The sequence below is a fragment of the Panthera uncia genome, chromosome B4, assembly GCF_023721935.1.
Source record: "Panthera uncia isolate 11264 chromosome B4, Puncia_PCG_1.0, whole genome shotgun sequence".
Classification (NCBI taxonomy): Eukaryota; Metazoa; Chordata; class Mammalia; order Carnivora; family Felidae; genus Panthera; species Panthera uncia.
In genome coordinates, this window is record NC_064809.1 from 80,166,851 (window position 1) to 80,186,318 (window position 19,468).

At 41.7% G+C, this 19,468-nt stretch overlaps 1 protein-coding gene across 1 annotated transcript; it reads left to right on the forward strand.

Moving 5' to 3' along the window:
* The first annotated feature begins 14 nt into the window (after positions 1 to 14).
* On the forward strand, positions 15 to 1,864 carry RPS26 (ribosomal protein S26). The gene is made up of 4 exons (XM_049625739.1): positions 15 to 106; positions 372 to 549; positions 1,314 to 1,444; positions 1,755 to 1,864. The coding sequence occupies exons 1-4, from the start codon at positions 104 to 106 to the stop codon at positions 1,788 to 1,790; spliced, it is 348 nt and encodes a 115-aa protein (XP_049481696.1). The 5' UTR covers positions 15 to 103; the 3' UTR covers positions 1,791 to 1,864.
* Positions 1,865 to 19,468: the final 17,604 nt, after the last annotated feature.

Below are 19,468 nucleotides of genomic sequence, written 5' to 3' on the forward strand. Positions count from 1 at the left end.
TATGTGTCTCCTAAATAGTGTTCCTGTGTGAGCGGAGGGATTTCGTGCTATATAAAAGGGCAGGGCTGAGCTCAACATCCTCTCTCGGGGTCTCGTTTCCAAGATGGTGAGTAGTGGCGCGTGGTGAGTGCGGGGGTCCTGGTGAGGCCCGAGAAGAGCAGATTTGGGAGGTTTGGGGATTTCAAAACCTGGGCCATGGTGGGGAGGACACAGAGTGTGTATATTTGTTCCGAACTTGGAGGGATTTGCGGACGGACTGAAGGTCTCAGTGGAGCCTTTTTAGGGGCTGCCGGCGAGGATTGAAGCTGGTAGGAGGCTAAGGTTGGGAAAGTTGCGTCCCCTTTATAATAAAGACCTTCATTCTGATGCAGACCAAGAAAAGAAGGAACAATGGTCGTGCCAAAAAAGGCCGCGGCCACGTGCAGCCTATTCGCTGCACCAACTGTGCCCGTTGCGTCCCCAAGGATAAGGCCATTAAGAAGTTCGTTATCCGGAACATAGTAGAGGCCGCCGCGGTCAGGGACATATCTGAAGCGAGTGTCTTCGACGGTGAGTGAGCTCTTGGTGCAGCCCTTCCCCACTTGCAGGCTCTTTTCGTCGGCGCGTTTCTGCCGCGTCCCAGGTACCTTCTATGCACATTTAGAACTGTTGACGGTTAAAGAGAACGGTAGTTTTATTATGTATCGTTCTTTTTTTGTTTTTTGGGTTTTTTTTTTTTCCCCCCACCCTTGACTGGGCGGTGTCTTTTATAATAGTGCAGTCTTTGGGTCATCGTTTGTGACTCTTTAGAGAGTGAGATTCCAATGTGATAAATGTAGCAACCTTCATGGATTGTTGAAGAACGTTTGAATACTTAGGAAAATGTACAGACTAAGTCTTTTGAATAATGTTTCAAGAATGAGGGTAGTCTCATTTGGTCAAGGGTAGACTTTTTGTAGCAATAGGCTTCCTGTGGTTTTGGTCACTTTTTCTTATGACAAATTAGTCTTCCTAGGGAAGGAAAAGGGGCCCAAGGGACAGACAGTGGGATTGGTGCAACTGTTGAAGGAACTGGATTGATTCTCTGTTTATAGGCTGTGGATTTGGTACCCATGATGACAAGATGGGTTAGTGTAGGGGTCCGGGGGTGTTCATTTGTGAAAATGCAGGTGTGTTAAATTATCAGAAACTGAACAGTTGCTTTCCAAGTGCAACTTTGTACCTATGCATGAGAGACACTTAACTGTTTGTTTTTAACTGATAGAATGAAGGAGAGAACAAGTGCAAAGTGGGTATGATATCTACTGTTATGCCTCTTACTTTCTGTCTCTTAGCCTATGTGCTTCCCAAGCTGTATGTGAAACTGCATTACTGTGTGAGTTGTGCCATTCACAGCAAGGTAGTCAGGAATCGCTCTCGTGAAGCACGGAAGGACCGAACACCACCACCCAGATTTAGACCTGCCGTAAGTATCCTTAAAAAGATGTGGGGAGGCAGAAGGGTGATGGACAGAAGATAACATGAAGATCCAGGGAATATCAAATTAAGCCCCTAAGTAGGTATGGTAGATGTAAAACATCTGCTTGAAGTCTCTTCTGAAGAATTGTTAGTCCCTTTCCGGTGGAGTAATGTGAATGGTGCACACCTACCAGTTTTCCTTGCATCTATGGCCCAAGTGCATTGTCAGTGCTGGGAGGGTAGTTGTCAAGTTCTTTGAGGGGATATTCTTTCATTGATGTTTTTAAAATTTATTCTGTTTTTTTTCCCCTCCCCAGGGTGCTGCCCCACGACCTCCACCAAAGCCTATGTAAAGAGCTAAGTCGTTAAGGATTGAAGAAAAACTGTTCTCTGGAAAAATAAAATAAAACAGATTGTACTTTATAAATAGCATGTTGAGTGTATCTGTTAGAGTGGGAGTTGTATGTGTCACAAGTACTGTAATTACTTTCCATTCAAGTGTGGAGTGCTACATGGTCTTTTCATGGGGGAGAGAGTTTATCCATGTAAGTAAAACCTTAACTTGGTTTCTTTTGTATTTGTATCCTTGACCTCCCCAACTTGCATAGCATTGTGGGGGGTGGGGGTAGGGTTAAAGGTACCTCTGGGTGTTAAGTCAATGCCACGTGCCTAGTGGATTAAGTTGGTGTCTTAAAAACGGGTCACGAGGGGTGCCCTGTCTAGGTGGCTCAGTCAGTGGCGTCTGACTCCGTTTTGGCTCAGGTCATGATCTCGTGGTTCGTGAGTTTGAGCCCTGCATCAGGTTCAGCACTGCTGGTGCCGAGCCTACTTGGGATTTTCTCCCTGTTTTCCCCTCCCTTGTTCACACGTGCTCACTCTTTCTCTCTCATAGGATAAGGAACTAGGAGGGTAAGGGAAAACTTGAGGAGTACATCAGGAGATGCTTTAGACTAAGGTTGCGTTTACCTCTAATGGGGGACATAAAGACTTTAACAGGAAGTACATGACTTGGATAGCTTTTCAGAGGATCTGTATTTCAGATCCTTTATAAAACTAACCTTTTTTGGGATTGGTCTGCTGCTGGGCTTGTTTTTGGCCAGCTTTCACCTTTCTATGATGTATTTCTCTATGGAGTAAAGATGTGCAGGATACCAGAAGCATTCCTGGGAACTTGTAGTCCCACAAGAGAAAAGAATGTCCATACAAAGTATGGAAGAAAGCTGTATTTTACTTTGTGTGACAGTGGCTCGTTTTTTCTGGAGTTCAGAAATTAGAAAGTTACTAGCTATGAATATATATGTTTGAAAAATCCATTTGGGAGTGGGTTGATAATGACTGGTTTTGCTAGTTAGGTTATATGATTATTTTCCGCCTCAAACTAAACCTGTAGCTTGGAAGTTTTGATTAAAATAACACATTTTGGGCATCTGGCTGACTCAGCCACTGGAGCATGCGACTCTTGATCTTGGGGTTGTGAGTTCAAGCCCCACATTCGTATGGAGATCACAAGTTTAATTGATTTATTTTGAGATGGCATGTGCAGAATGGTGAGAGAATCCCAGGCAAGCTCTGCACTGTTAGCACAGAGCCCAATGCAGGGCTCGAACTGTGAGATCATGACCTAAGCTGAAATCAAGAATGGGACACTTAACCAACTGAGCTACCCAGGCGCCCCACATAGAAACCTTTTTTTTTTTTTTAAGTTTTATTTTGAGAGCATGCCAGTAGGGAAAGGAGAGCCAAGAATCCCAAGCAGGCTCTGCACAGTGCAGATGCAGGGCTCAAACTCCCTGAAAGGTGAGATCATGACCAGAGCCAAAGAGTTGGATGTTTAACCCACTGAGCCACACAGTGGCTTTTTTTAAGATTATATATTTCTTAATGTTAGTTTTGGGGGAAAGTTTGCACACAAGCTGAGAAGGGGCAGAGAGAAAATCTCAAGCAGGCTCTGTTCTGTCAGCAACAGAGCCTGATGCAAGGCTCAAACCCATGACCCAAGCTAGAATGCAAGAGTCACTCAACTGAGCCACCCAGACACCCTGCTGTTTATGTTTATTTAGCACATACATGATCAGGGGAGGAACAGAGAAGTGGGGAGAATTAGAAGCCAGCTCTGCACTGTCAGCACAGAGCTGGATGCAGGGCTCCAACGCAGAAACCAGGAGATCATGACCTAAGCTGAAATCTAGAGTTGGATACTTAATCAACTAAGCCACGCAGGCACCCCAGAGGTAACCCTGTTAATTGAATTCTTTAACTGGGGAAAAAACCCAGAAACCGCTGACTCCCAACTTTGCTCATGGTCAGCATACCAATGCATATGCTGAAATAGCAGTGGTAAATGCTGAATTTGTCAGAACAATGTAGATAAGAATATCTGCATCCTTTGGGGAGGCCCACGATACCATCTGTTTTGTTCTGTAGGCCCTTTACACCAAAGGTAAACAGTGGATAGAACACTGAGGTAAAAATGGATGCTAAACTGGTGCTCTAAAACCGTAGCTTGTTCAGTAATGCCAGGTTCAGATAATAAATCAAGGCCATATAACTACTCCCAGAATTTTTCTTGAAATATGGATAGGCTCAGGCTTTTTTTTTTTTTTTTTTCCCCCCCCCAGTGGGTGTTTTAACTGTTTTTTAGAAAACGGGGTTTTTAAATTTTTTTTTGTTTTTTTTTTTTTTTTTTTAAGATTTTATTTTTAAGTAATCAACAACTTGGGGCTCAAACCCACAACGCTTTAAGATCGAGAGTAACTTTACCAAACCATTTAGGTGCCCCTGGTTTGTGCATTCTTGGTGCGTGTGTGTGCACACACGCGCGCACATGTATACATGCTTAAAAAGTATGAACGTGCGGCACCTGGCTGGCTCAGTACAGTGTGCAACTCTTGATATTGGGGTTGAAAATCCAAGCTCTGTGTTGGAAGTATAGGTTACTTAAAATCTTAAAAAATACACAGTGATCCTGTCTCCAGGGATTGTACATTCCAGAGCCTAACCGAACTATGAATAGGTTTAGCAATTTCTCTACTTACAGATAATCTCAAATTCATTGAAATTTTGGAGTGCCAGAGATGACAGATAAAAAAGCTTTTCATGTGCTTCAGGCCCTAAAATAGCCCCATTCCACCTCCCAACCCAACACCCATTGCAAATAATTCAAATTCACGCCTTGTCTGGTGGACAATCAGGTTATTGCTCCCATCTATGGGAAAGATCACATGCCGTGCCACCAGAAGTGACCCACAAGTCAGCTTAAGGTTCTCCAGATGTTGACATTGCAAAATGAACAGCCTGCTGTGCTTAAGCTATTGTGGACTAAAGTTGTAGCAGTTGGTTGCAAAAAAGGTGGTAGAGTCATCTGAGTCCCCACCTCCCACTCCCATCTAGTTTGAGTGGACTTATTTTTGAAGAAGAGAGAGTGTGAGCAAGGGAGGGGCAGAGAGAGACAAATCTGAAGCAGGCTCCAGGCTCTGAGCTGTCAGCACAGAGCCTGATGTGGGGTGTGAGATCATGACCTGAGCCAAAGTCAGTGCTTAATCAACTGAACCACCCAAGTGCCCCCCTAACACTTATGATGTATCCTCTAGTCTCCATTTGTAAAGTATTCAAGCCAGGTAGAGGTCTCTGGGATATTCCAGTCTTTGGTTCTTTTCTTTAGTTTATACATTTAGCTTATTCTTTCAGTAACTATTAGGTATAGAGGAGTGTCTACTTCATCTGCATCAACAAGCTAATAGGCTTGTCAAAGGAAGCTGAACCAGCGGATGAAAGAACAGGCTAGAATCTAGATTCACTCATTTATTCAGTAAATGTTACTTGCTGATATGCTTGGCACTTTGTTTCTCAAGCCAAGTCCCCCACATTAAACAGCTGTCTGGTTAAGAACCTAAGAGTGGACTCTTAGATGTGAATCTTCTGCTTCTAGCTCTGTGACCTTGAATGAGTTACCTAACCTTTCCAGTTTTCTTTTCTTTCTTTTTTTAAGTGGGCTCCATGCCCAACCCACAACTCTGAGATCAAGTCATAAGCTCTACCAACTGAGTGCCAGCCAGGCACTCCTCTCTTCAATTTTCTAGTTTTTAGGTGGCCATTTTTTTTTTATTATTATTAATTTATTTTGAGAGAGAGGAAGAGGGAGCATTCCAAGCAGGTTCTGACAGAGCCCAATGTGGGGCTCCAACACAGGAAAGGTGAGATCATAACCTGAGCCAAAACCAAAAGTCATGCTTAAAACCTACTGAGCCACCCAGGCGCCCCCACGTGGTCATTCTTATTTCATAGTATTTTTGTGAGGCTTAAGTGATACAAAACATTTATTCAAGAAATACTGTGTTAAGTTTATTTATTTTTGAGAGAGAGAAAGTGTGAGTAGGGGAAGGGCAGTGAGAGAGGGAGAGGAAGAGAGAGAATCCCAAGCAGGCTCTACACTATTAGCGCAGAGCCTGACACAGAGCTCGAACTCATGAATGATGAGACCATGACCTGAGCCAAAACTAAGTCAGAAAGAAATATTTTTTTAAAAATGGAAAAAAAGGGAGCACCTGGGTGGCTCAGTTAAGGGTTTGACTTTGGCTCAGGTTATGATCTCACGTTCGTGGGTTCGAGGCCTACGTCAGGCTTTGTGCTGACAGTTCAGAGCCTGGAGTCTACTTCAGATTGTGTCTCTGTCTCTCTCTGCCCCTCCCCTGCTCACATTCTCTCTCTCTCTCTCTCTCTCTCTCTCTCTCTCTCTCTCTCTCTCAAAAATAAAACATTAAAAACTTTTTTTAAAGCGGGGAAAAAAGAAAAATATTGAGTTTCTACTATGTGCCAGCCATCTAAGTTTTATATAAATGGCCTTATGCTGATAAGGTTGATAGATAACATTTGATCAAAAAACTGAAAAAAGTGAAAGCAAGCCATTTGAATAAATGGGAAAGAGCTTACTAGCAGAGGGAATACCAAGTGTAAATGTCTTCAGGAAACTATGCCTGGCATGTCACAGAAAAAGCAAAGCAATCTGGCTATATTCAAGTGAACTAGGGGGAAGTGGTTTAGATATATAATCCTTTATATGAAATCCTTAAGACTTTACTTGCTTTGGAATTGATTTTTACTTTAGAACAGTAATATAGAGCATATACTATTTAATATATAACATCCTCAGAGGGATCTGGAGCAGCACCCAGGATAAAACACATTACTATTTCTGCAGCACAACGCAAGAACAGTCATGTAAATTACCCAACATGAGTTTCGTGTCAGGTTTTTTGCCATATGCGTTCCAAAAATCTTTGGTTTAGAGCTGTTTTATTTGTCAACTTCAGATAAGAGATTGTGTATCGGGGTGCCTGGGCGGCTCAGTTGGTTAAGTGACCGACTCTTGGTTTCTACTCAAGTCATGGTCTCACAATTCATGAGTTCAAGCCCTGCGTCGGGCTCTGAGCTAATGGCATGGAGCCTGCTTGGGAGTCTGTCTCCCTCTCTCTCTCTCTGCCCCTCCCCTGCTTGTTCTCTCTTTCAAAATAAATAAAATAATATTAAAAAAAATTATGTATCTACCTATGGTATACAAAGTTAGATCATGTAGGTCCTTATAGGCCCTGGACTTCACTCAAAATGTGATGGTAAACAATGAAATACTACTTCACACCCACTAAGATGGCTATAATAAAAAAGACAATAACAAGTTCTGGACAATGTGTGACAAAGTTGGAACCCTTGTACACTACTGGTGGGAATGTGAAATGGTACAGACACTTTGGGACACAGCCCTCAAAAAGTTAAATTTACCATATGACCAAGGTATTCCATTCCTAAGTATATACCCAAGAAAACTGCAAATATATATTCACACAAAAACTTGTACATGAAATGTTCATAGCAGCATTATTCATACTAGCCAAAAAGTAGAAACAACCAGGGTTCCTCACTGGTTCAGTTGGTAGAGTATGCAATTCTTGATCATGAGTTCAAGCCCCACATTGGGTGTGGAGCCTACTTAAAAATTTTAAAAATAAGTAAATAAAAAAGGGGTGCCTGGGTGGCTCAGTTGGTTGACCATCTGACTGCAGCTCAGGTCATGACCTCACAGTTCATAAGTTCGAGCCCCTCATAGGGCTCTGTGCTGACAGGGCAGAGCCCACTTCAGATCCTCTGTCCCTTTCTCTGTCTGTCCCTCCCCAGCCTGTGCTCTCTCAAAAATAAACATTAATAAAAAAAAAGTAGAAACAATCAAAATGTTCATTAGCTTGTGAATGGATAAATAAAATATAGTATGTCCACACAAAGGAATATTTGACCATAAAAAGGAATGGAGTGCTGCTATGTGCCACATTGATGAACCCTGGAAACATGCTAAGTGAAAGAAGCTAGTCATAAAAGACCACATGTTGTATGAGGGTGCCTGGGTGGCCCAGTCAGTTAAGCATCTGACTTGGCTCAGGTCATCTCATGATTCATGAGTTCAAGTCCCACGTGGTGTGAGCCCCTCTTCTCTCTCCCCCACCCTCTCAGCCCCACACTCACTTGTACCCTCTCTCAAAAACAAAACAAAAACACATGTTGTATGATTCTATTTACATGAAATGCCCAGAATAGGCCAAATTATAGAGACAGAAAAGAGAATAATGGTTACCTAGGGATAGGGAGGTTGGAGGAGAGAGGAGTGACTGTTAAATATATGGGATTTCTTTTAGGGGTAATGAAAACATTCTAAAAGTGATTGGTGATACTTGCACAGCTCTGTGAGACATACTAAAAACAGCTGAATTGTACACTTTACATGAGTGAATTATAGCTATATGAATATAGCTCAGTAAAGCTGTTACAAAAATAAAGTGATAGTAATCCATTGGGGGAGCACAGCGGTGACATGATCTGACTTAGATCTAGTGAGTTCATGATAAATCTTGGCTATTCTCTTTTTTTGTTTGTTTTAGAGAGAGAACACGACCTGGTGGAGGGGGAGAGGTGAGAGACAGAGAATCTTAAGCAGACTCCACACTCAGCAGGGAGCCCAAGGTGGAGCTCAATCACAACCCCGGGATCATGACATGAGCCAAAATCAAGAGTGGACTGAGCCACCCAGGTGCCCGGCTATTTTTTTATTATACCACAGCTACCTCTGAAATGCTAGATGAGTATTTCCCAACTTCAAACATTTGTATACTTCTGTTGGTATTTCTGTCATATCTAAAACTGTCATTTTCTTTAAATTGATTCACCTTTATATATATTAACCATGAAAGAGGATTCTATATGATGAAATTAGTATTCTAAATGAAAAACTAATAACTCTTGCCATAAATAGAAGGTAATGCTTTTTTAAAAGCAAACTACATAATCTTTTAAGTTAAAAAAAAGTTTATTGCTATTTTTTTATCCCCAAAATGGTTTTTATCACTGAAGATGGTACCGCCAAAGTCATCCCATGTATGTCTATGGGAAATGTTTCTTGAGCTGTAAACTTAAGAGGTCAGAGACAATGTCTAGATGGTCAATTATATTGCCTGACATACAGCAGGTGCTCAACATTTTGAATAAATAAATATTGCTAGGCTTATTGAAAAGTCAGGGATGAATGAAATAATCTCCTAAGATTATTTCTGCCAACTGAATAAAATTCATTCCTAATGTCACCTCTAAAAAGCAGGATTCAAAGATCTTGAGGGTATGGGGCACCTGGCTGGCTCAGTCAATAGAGCATATGACTCTTGATCTTAGGGGTCCCGAGTTACAGTCCCACGTTGGGCGGAGAGTTTACCTAAAACATCAACAACAAAGATCTTGAGGGTGGAGTTTGGGACTCTGCATTTTAATAACACCCCAAGTGATTCTGATACAAGTGATCTGCAGACCATACTTTGAAAGATATTAAAGAATTGTACTAGGAGGGCGCCTGGATGGCTCAGTCGGTTGAGTGTCCGACTTCGGCTCAGGTCATGATCCCGCGGTTTGTGGGTTCAAGCCTCTCATCGGGCTTTGTGCTGACAGCTTAGAGCTTGGAGCCTGCTGTGGATTCTGTGTTTCCCTGCCCATCCTCTGCTCATGCTGTGTCTCTTTCTCTCTCTCAAAAATAAATAAATATTAAAAAAAAAAAAAAGAATTGTACTAGGAAAAGAATATGCAGGATTGGTTTGCTCTAGTTTGGGAATATAAGCATGGAAATTACAGTGCTACTTCAGTCATGATTGGTGGATGGAGAAGTCCAAGATCAGTTGGGAGAAAGGGGAACCAGAAAAGAACTGATTGGAAAAAATAAGGGTGGCTGAGGGACTGAGGGTGTTGAGCAAGAAGACAAGATCTGAAGGTGTAGGGGAAGTGGTAAAACATATAATGAAATATTTAAGACACACAGCAGATTGTCTATATATCCACCTCCCAGCTTAAGAAAGAAAAGGTTGCCTGTAGAATTGGATTTCTCTGTGAGCTCCCCACTGGTTGCATCCCACTCTCTTCCTCTAAGTGGTAACCACTAAACTGAAGTTTCATCATTCAAATGAATTTCTTTTTTAAAATTGTTTGGGTAGGCTCCACACCCAGCATGGAATCCAGTGTGTGGCTTGAACTCACAACCCTGAGATCAAGACCTGAGCTGAGATCAAGAGTTGCACGCTTAACTGACTGAGCCACCCAAGAACATGAATTTCTTTGTACTGATATTGTGTATGTATATATTTCTTCACATCTTATATCAAAGCGAAAATGTAAAGTAGGCAGCTGGATATAAAGGTTTGGAATTTAAGGGAAAGAGGCCTACATTGGAAATAAAAATTTGGGGATTATCACTTTATTATTATTATTTTAAGTTTATTTAGAGAGAGAGAGTCTGTGAGTGTGAGTGGGGGAGGGACAGAGAAAGAGAATCCCAAGCAGACTTTGCATTGTCAGCACAGAGCCCCATTTGGGGCTTGATCTTGCAAACAGAGAGATCATGACCTGAGTCGAAATCAAGAGTTGAAAGCTTAACCAACTGAGCTACCCAGGCGCCCCTAGGGATCATCACTTTATAATTTTTTTTTAAGTGTTTGTTTATTTAGAGAGAGTGGGGAGAGGGACAGAGAGAGAGAGGGAAACAGAGGATCCGGAGTGGGCTCCACACTGACAGCAGAGAGCCTGATGCAGGGCTCAAACTCATGAACCATGATCATGACCTCAGCTAAAATCAAGAGTCAGATGCTTAACCAACTGAGCTACTCAGGTGCCCCTATAATTGGTTTTTAATTCACAAAACTGGATGAGGCTACCTAGAAAGAGAATATATAGATAGGGGTAGGGGGAGAGAGAGAAGTCTAGAGACTGAATCCTATATACTACTGTAAGGTTTAATAACCAGGGAAGTGAGAAGAAACCAGCAAAAGAGAAAAGGAAAGGCCAATGATGTAGGAAGAGAACTAGGATATCATGAGTGAATAAAATGTTGCAAGGAAGAGCAAGTAATTAACTGTGCCAATTGCTGTTAATAGATTAAATAAGAATTGAGAAATGACTATTGGCTTTAGCAACATGGAATCATTAGTGACTTTGATGAGAAGTTTTAATGAAGTGGTGTGGACAAAAGCATGATAAGAATGGGTTCAAAAGAGAATGGGCAGAATGTGTCTAACATATATTATTGTTAAATATGATAATAATTGTAAAGAGAGAGAGAATGGGAGGGGAGAACATTGGAGACATCTTTTTCAAAGAGTTTTGCTGAAAAAGGAAGGAGGGAAATAGGGCAGTGGCTGGAGGAAGAAGTGGGGTCAAGAGAGGGATTTTATAGAATGGTAGAAATGTCAGCATGGTTGCTTGAGGATGGGAAATCGAGGGAAATAGAGAAAAATAGACAGTGTAGGCAACAGAAAGAGCCATGTCCTTGAGCAGACAAGGGGTGGAGTCCAGGGCACAGGTGGAGAGGTTGGCCTTGGATAGGAGCATGGACAGTTTATGTACAAAAACAAGAGAGAAGATAGAATATATAATCCAAATGAAGTAGGAGACAAGGTCATCACCTGAGAATGAGAATACAGGGAAGGGGAGTTGGAGGTTTGAAGAGAGAGAGAAGAAAGAATGAAACAGGTATCTGGGGAGTGGAAAGTGAGTGGACTAGGGAATGCAGTGTGATGTAGTGTGATTGCCCAGCAGCACTAGAGGTTAGAGGGCAGGAATTTAAAGTGAGACCTGTTGGCATGATCATGTACTTTTCTCCATCTATTCAATTGTATGAGTATAGATCCAAAATGGAGAGAGAGTTGGATTTAGCCAGAGCTGTGGGTTAGCCAAATGAGCACACTGAAGTGAAGAGGCAAAGGAATTGAGAGTATATTCCAGAGAGTGGCTATACTGACGGACCATGGAAGTTAAGGTAGATAAGGAGGAAAGATAAGGCATGGGGAGGGTGAGGCCCAATGGAAAGGGCATGATCAATGGATTTGAGTTCTGGTTGGAGTTAGGACAGTAGAGCTGATAAAAATAAGAGGTCAGAGAGTAGGATGTTTTTTTTTTTTTAATTTTTTTAACGTTTAATTATTTTTGAGACAGAGAGAGACAGAGCATGAATGGGGGAGGGGCAGAGAGAGAGGGAGACAGAGAATCGGAAGCAGCCTCCAGGCTCCGAGCCGGCAGCCCAGAGCCGGCAGCCCAGAGCCCAACGCGGGGCTCGAACTCACGGACCGCGAGATCGTGACCTGAGCTGAAGTCGGATGCTTAACCGACTGAGCCACCCAGGCGCCCCGAGAATTGGATGTTTATTTTTTTTTTTATTTTTTTTTATTTTTTTTTTAAATTGTGTGGAGGTAGATGGTATCACCCCTCAAGGTTTCTTTTCTTTCTTTTTTTTTTTTTTTAACATTTTTATTTATTTTTGAGACAGGGAGAGACAGAGCATGAACAGGGGAGGGTCAGAGAGAGGGAGACACAGAATCTGAAACAGGCTCCAGGCTCTGAGCCGTCAGCACAGAGCCCGACGCGGGGCTCGAACTCACAGACCGTGAGATCATGACCTGAGCCGAAGTCGGCCGCTTAACCGACTGAGCCACCCAGGCGCCCCGAGAATTGGATGTTTAAAATGGAAATTATGGTGGGTTTTCAGTCACTAGTCAAGGGTCCTTTGGGGAGATCCAGGTTTCCTTTAGAGCCAATGGTGAAAGGAATGTCGAAGATGGGGGATTTTACTGATAATGAACTCTGACTTCAGAGGGCTGTGAAAGAGGAAAATAGGAAACAAACAAACAAACAAAAAACAAAGAGAAGTTCTAAGGGTACATCCTTTTCTCCAAGTTAAAACACTACCCAGACTACCAGGGTAGTGTTAAAGTTGGGTTAAGGATGATGTATGTCAGAGACAGGAAGCCAGCCTCATAATTTCAGTACTGAGGAGTGTTCATAGTGGCAGCCTAGTGCAGCAGTTAGGAGCTCAGTTTTGCAATCTAACAGACCTGAGTTTGAACCTTCTTTTTCTGTGACCTGGGGCAAGGTACTTACTGAACCTCCATAACTTCATTTAAAACTTGCAGGGGTGCCTGACTGGCTCAGTTGGTAGAGCATGTGAGTCTTGATCTCAGGGTTGTGGGTTCAAGCCCCACATTGGGTGTAGAGATTACTTAAAAATAAAATCTTAAAAATATATATATGGGGTACCTGGCTGGCTCAGTCAGAAGAGCATTCAACTCTAGATCTCAGGGTTGTGAGTTTAAGCCCCACATTGGGTGGAGAGATTGCTGAAAAATAAATAAACAAACTTAAAAAAAATTGTAGCAGTTAGGGGGTGCCAGACCGCCTCAGTCAGTAGAGCACACAATTCTTAATCTCGGGGTTGTAAATTCAAGCCCCATCTTGGGTATAGAAATTACTCACAAATAAAATCTTTAAAACAAAATTGTAGGGGCGCCTCGGTTTCTCAGTCGGTTAAGCGGCCGACTTCGGCTCAGGTCATGATCTTGCGGTCCATGAGCTCGAGCCCCACGTCGGGCTCTGTGCTGACAGCGCAGAGCCTGGAGCCTGTTTCGATTCTGTGTCTCCCTCTCTCTGACCCTCCCCGTTCATGCTCTGTCTCTCTCTGTCTCAAAAATAAATAAACGTTAAAATAAATAAATAAATAAATGAAATTGTAATAGTTACATTTCAAAGCACTGTTTGGAGAATTAAATAAGATAACATATGCAAGAAACTTTCCATAGAACCTGCTAGGTAATGTAACATTACAAACGGCAGTAGTTATTATTCCTGGCCCAGTCTTCAGTTTTGTTATGTCATAAAAACTCAATTTTTAAAATTGCTTTATTAAGGGTAAATGATATACAATAAACTGTAGATATTTAAAATATATAATTTGAAAAGTTTTGACATATGTGTATACCCATAAAACCATCACCATACTCAAAATAATGAACATATAGATCACCCCAAAAGTTGCCTTTGCTTCTTTGTAATCTCACCATCCTATCATTTCCAGCCCTTTCCTGAGGCAACCACTAATCTGCTTTTTGTCATCATAAATTTGTTGGCATTTTTCTAGAATTTTACATAAATCATACAGGGGTGCCTATGTGGCTCAGTCAGTTAAGCACCCGATCTCAGCCCAGGCCTGGGTCTCAGGGTCATGAGTTTAAGCCCCACATTGGGCTCCACACTGGGCATGAAGCCTGATTTAAAACTAAATAAATAAACAAGCAAACAAATGATTAAATCATACAGTATGTACTTTTTAAATCTTGGCTTTTTTCACTCAGCATAACTATTTTGAGACTCATCATTGTTGCATGATTGCTCTTTATTGCTGAGTAGGATTTCACTGTACGGATGTGCCACAGTTTGTTTATCCATTCATCTGTTGATGGGCAGTTACGTGTGTTTCTAGTTTTTTTGGCTATTATAAATAAAGCTGCTATAAACATTTATGTACGAAGTGTGTGTGGACATATGCTTTTGTTTCTCTTGGGTAAATACCTGGGAATAGAATCACTGGCTGGATGAGCCATACTGTAAGTGTATACTTAACTTTTAAAGAAACTGCCAAAAAATTTAAAAAAAAAGATGCTGCCAAATTGTTTTCCAAAGTGATTATACTACTTTACATTCCTCCCAGCAGAGTATGAGAGTTCCAGTTTCTTCACATTCTCTCCAGTACTTGTTTTGTTTTGTTTTTTAATTGTAGCCATTCTAATAGGTACATGGTGTAACCAAACCAACATGAGTTTGCACCATGAGCCAGAAACTGCACCAGGCTGAGTTGTCCCACAAAGAAAACTTTTATTTGTAGCAAAAGATCACAGGAATGGCTTCCAAAGCCTTGACTTCCCATGCCTTCCAAAGCCTTCACTCCCCTAGAGAGGGTGAATGGGTTCCTTTTGTTTAGGGTTAGTACTAATATTTAGATGGGGAAACCCTGTCTACCTATGTAGTGGTGGGCGCATAAGGTTATGCATGCACATTAAGGAAACATGCTTATACATACATCGGATGTGATATAAATGAGGCTGAGGCTCCTCCTTGGACAGTGATTTTAGTACTATAATGAGGTAAAGGTAATTGTAGGTCATTCCGGAGGTCACTCCATGATCCATCTGTGCAGGTGCCAGTCAGTTTCTGCTTAAAAGTCTGGGTGGTCTGGGCTATGGGAGGTCTTGTTAGGGCAGTTGCCATCACCTAGGGGGTGGTTTTGTGTTTCATTTGTCTGAGTTAAGGAGAAAGCAGAAAGAAGAGCTTAAGGAACATGTAAGACAAAGGTTAGTGAGTACAGGCAGGTGGGCAGTAAAGGCCTGGTCATGGGGTCTAGCTGGTGATAATAGTGCTGTCTCATTATGGCTTTAATTTGTTTATCCATAATAACTAATGATGTTGAGCATCTTTTCAAGTGCTTATTTGCCAGATGTATATCTTTTTTTTGATAAAATGTCTTTTCAAATTTTTTGCCCATATGTGTTTGTTTGTTTTAAGTTTATTTATTTATTTTGGGAGACAGAGAGAGAGAGAGAGAGAGAGCACAAGCAGGAGAGGAGCAGAGGGAGAGGGACAGAGAGACTCCCAAGCAGGCTCTGCACTGTCAGCATGGAGCCTGATGTAGGGCTCCATCTCACAAACCTCAAGACCATGACCTGAGCTGAAATCAAGAGTCAGACACTTAACGGGTTGAGCCACACAGGTGCCCCTCTTTTGCCCATGTTTTTAAAATCAGTTTGCTTATTTTATTGAGGTCTATTTATTTTATTTATTTATTTATTTTTTAACGTTTATTTTTATTTTTGAGACAGAGAGAGACAGAGCATGAACAGGGGAGGGGCAGAGAGAGAGGGAGACACAGAATCTGAAACAGGCTCCAGGCTCTGAGCGGTCAGCACAGAGCCTGATGCGGGGCTCGAACTCACGGACCGTGAGATCATGACCTGAGCCGAAGTCGGACGCTTAACCGACCGAGACACCCAGGCGCCCCTTTATTTTTTTTTTAAAGTTATCTCTACACCCAATGTGGGGCTCAAACTTACAACCCTTACTATCTTGAGATCAAGAATTGGATGCTCCATTGACTGAGCCATCCAGGTGCCCCTTTACTGAGTTTTGAGAGTTCTTTTTTTTTTTTTTTTAATGTTTATTTATTTTTGAGAGAGAGAGAGACCAAGCGTGAGTTGGGGAGGGGCAGATAGCGAGGGAGACACAGAATCCGAAGCAGGCTCCAAGCTCCGAGCTTGTCAGCACAGAGCCCGACACAGGGCTCAAACCCATGAATGGTGAGATCATGACCTGAGCCGAAGTCAGATACTTAAACGACTGAGCCACCCAGGCACCCCAAAAGTTTTTTTTAAACAAGGTTTTATTGAGAGCGTTTTGTTTTTGTGTTGTTTTTGAGAGCTCTTTATTCTGAATGCAAGTTATTTCTTAGATATGTGATTTACAAATTTTTTCTTCCAATTTGTGACTTATTCTTTCATTCACTTAATAGTGTCTACTGAAAGCAGAAGTTATTAATTTTGCTATAATCAAATTTATTTTCTTTTATAGATCATGCTTTTGGTATTGAATCTAGATAGTTTCCTTATTCAAGGTTATTGAGTTCTTCTCCTGAAAGTTTATAGTTTTAGGTCTGTGAAGCACTTTATAAGTTTATTTTTTTTTAATTTTTTTTTAATGTTTATTTCTGAGGCAGAGAGAGACAGAGCATGCGTGGGGGAGGGTCAGAGAGAGAGGGAGACACAGAATCAGAAGCAGGCTCCAGGCTCTGAGCTGGCAGCACAGAGCCCGACGCGGGGCTCGAACTCACAAACCGTGAGATCATGACCTGAGCCAAAGTCAGTCGCTCAACCAACTGAGCCACCCAGGCTCCCCTAAGTTTACTTTTTTTAATTAAAAAAATTTTTTTAATGTTTATTTTTGAGAGAGAGAGACAGAGTGCAAGCGGGGGAGGGGCAGAGAGAGAGGGAGACAGATTCCAAAGCTGGCTCCAGTCTCTGAGCTGTCAGCACAGAGCCCAATGTGGGGCTCAAACTCACAAACCGGGAGATCATGATCTGAGCTGAAGTTGGACACTTCACCAACTGAACCACCCAGGTGCCCCAATTTTGTCTTAATTTTTTTTAAAGTTTATTTATTTTGAGAGAAAGAGAGAGGGGGGCAGAGAGTGGGGGAGAGAGAGAATCCCAAACAGGCTCTGCGCTGTCACCACAGAGCCTGATGTGGGGCTCAATCTCACAAACTGCGAGACCATGATCTGAGCCAAAATCAAGAGCCACACACTTAACCAACAGAGCAACCCAGGCGCCCCAGGTCTGTGATGCACTTTAATTTTTGTATCTAGTATGAGATATGGATCAAAATTCTTTTTTTTTTTTTTTTTTGCTTATGGATTTCCAATTGTTCCAGCACCCATTTGTTGAAAAGACTATCTTTTCTCTATTGAATAGTCTTTGCACTTTTGTCAAACATCAATTGACTATATTTGTGGAACTATTTCTAGACTCTATTCTGTTCCATTGATCTATTTGTCTATCTTTAAACAATACCATTGTCTTGATCACTGTAGCTTTATAGTGAGTCTTGACATCAAGTAGGGTAAGTTGCCAATTTTGTTCCTCTGGCACTTTCTTAAAAAAAAAAAAAGTCTGAGATTTTATTGGGATTGCATTAATGTATAAATTTGAAGAGAATTTGACATCTTAATGATATTGAATCTTTCTACCAATGAACACAGTATATCTCTCCATTTATTTAGGTTTTCTTTAATTTTTCTCAGTGGTATTTTGTAGGAAAACTCAGTTTTGAAATCTCACTCAGAGTCAAACTAGCCATACACTCTGGGTCAGAAAATTAGCCAAATCATTGAAGGTGTAGACTCAAGTCACAAATGCCTGGGTTCAAATCCTAAATTTTACTGTCTATATTATATTGGGCAAGTTATTTAACCTTCTGATGACCTAGTGTCCTAATCTGTAAAATATGAGTAATAGTAAATTCCTTACGTGTTTTGAAGATTAAATGAGGTAATATGTACAAGGCATTTAGTATAGCAGCTGACACACATTAAGTACACAATAAATATTACTTATCTTTTTTAATAAGGTTATTTACTTATTTTTTTTTATTTTTTTATTTTTGAGAGAGAGAGAGCATGTGTGTGAGCAGGGGAGAGGGGCAGAGGGGCAGAGGGAGAGAGACAGTCTTAAGCAAGTTCCATGCTCAGCATGGAGCCTGACATGGGGCTCAATCCCACAACCTTGGGATCATGACCTGAGCCGAAATAAAAAATTTGGATGCTCAACCAATTGAGACACCCCAGTGCCCCAATAAATGTTACCTATTATTACTATTTGCTAAGCACTTTATAATAGTGTTCTCATTTACATCTCAATTCCTAAGATACCTCTCCTTTTAGATTCAATCTTTGATGACATAATCTTGGCTTTTTTTTTTCTTTTTTTTTTTTTTTTTTTAGTGAGCTCTGCACCCAGTGTGGGGCTCGAACTTCTGACCCTGAGATCAAGACCCGGAGATCATGCTCCACTGACTGAGCCAGCCAGGCACCCCAGACACATTCCTAGCATTTCAAACATTCCCTTTAATGTTAAGCCTCCCCTTTATACTAAACACAATCTACTGGCTTAACTTCCAGTGAAGCTAAAAGATTTACTGCTCTTTCACTGTATCTGTTGATTTTCCATCATTAGATCAGGGCTTTTATTTTTCTGTTTTCCACTATTCTAATAAAACTTTATAAATGGCAAAATACAATGAAACTATGATTTTCCATTCTTTAAAATTTTTTGTTAACGTTTATTCATTTTTGAGACAGAGAGACAGAGCATGAATGGGGGAAGGTCAGAGAGAGAGAGGGAGACACAGAATCTGAAACAGGCTCCAGGCTCTGAGCTGTCAGCACAGAGCCCGACGTGGGGCTCAAACTCACAGACCGCGAGATCATGACCTGAGCCGGAGTCGGACGCCCAACTGACTGAGCCACCCAGGCACCCCTGATTTTCCATTCTTTAAGTGGGCAGAATCCTTTCTTCAAGTGAACAACTCTCAGAAGCTTAATATGTAACTGGTTAAAGTTTGCTTTTTCTGAAGCAAGATGTATTTGTGTCTATGAGGTGCTTATACTCTTCCCCACTTCCCTTCTTACCCCCTGAAACACCTCCAGGGTGCCCAGGAGCACAGTTAGAAAAATACTGGAAAGAAAGAATGAAAGAAAGAACGAAAGAACGAAAGAACGAAAGAACGAAAGAAAGAAAGAAAGAAAGAAAGAAAGAAAGAAAGAAAAAAGAGAGAGGGAGGGAGAGAGGGAGGAAGGGAGGAAGGAAAGAAGAAGGGAGGGAGGGAAGAAGGAAGGAAGGAAGAAGGGAGGGAGGGAAGGAAGGGAGGGAGGGAGGAAAGAAGGAAGAAAGGAGGAAGGAAGAAGGGAGGGAGGGAGAGAGAAAGAAGAAAGTAAGGAAGAAATAAAGAAAAGAGAGGCAGGGAGGGAGGGAGGGAGGAAGGAAGGAAAGAAGAAGGGAGGGAGGGAAGGAGGAAGGAAGGAAGGAAGAAGGGAGGGAGGGAAGGAAGGGAGGGAGGGAGGAAAGAAGGAAGAAAGGAGGAAGGA

Coding starts and splice junctions, on each gene's coding strand:
- RPS26 (XM_049625739.1), top strand. Junction 550..1,313: donor TGAAGCGAGTGTCTTCGACG/GTGAGTGAGCTC, acceptor TCTGTCTCTTAG/CCTATGTGCTTCCCAAGCTG. Junction 1,445..1,754: donor CACCCAGATTTAGACCTGCC/GTAAGTATCCTT, acceptor TCCCCTCCCCAG/GGTGCTGCCCCACGACCTCC.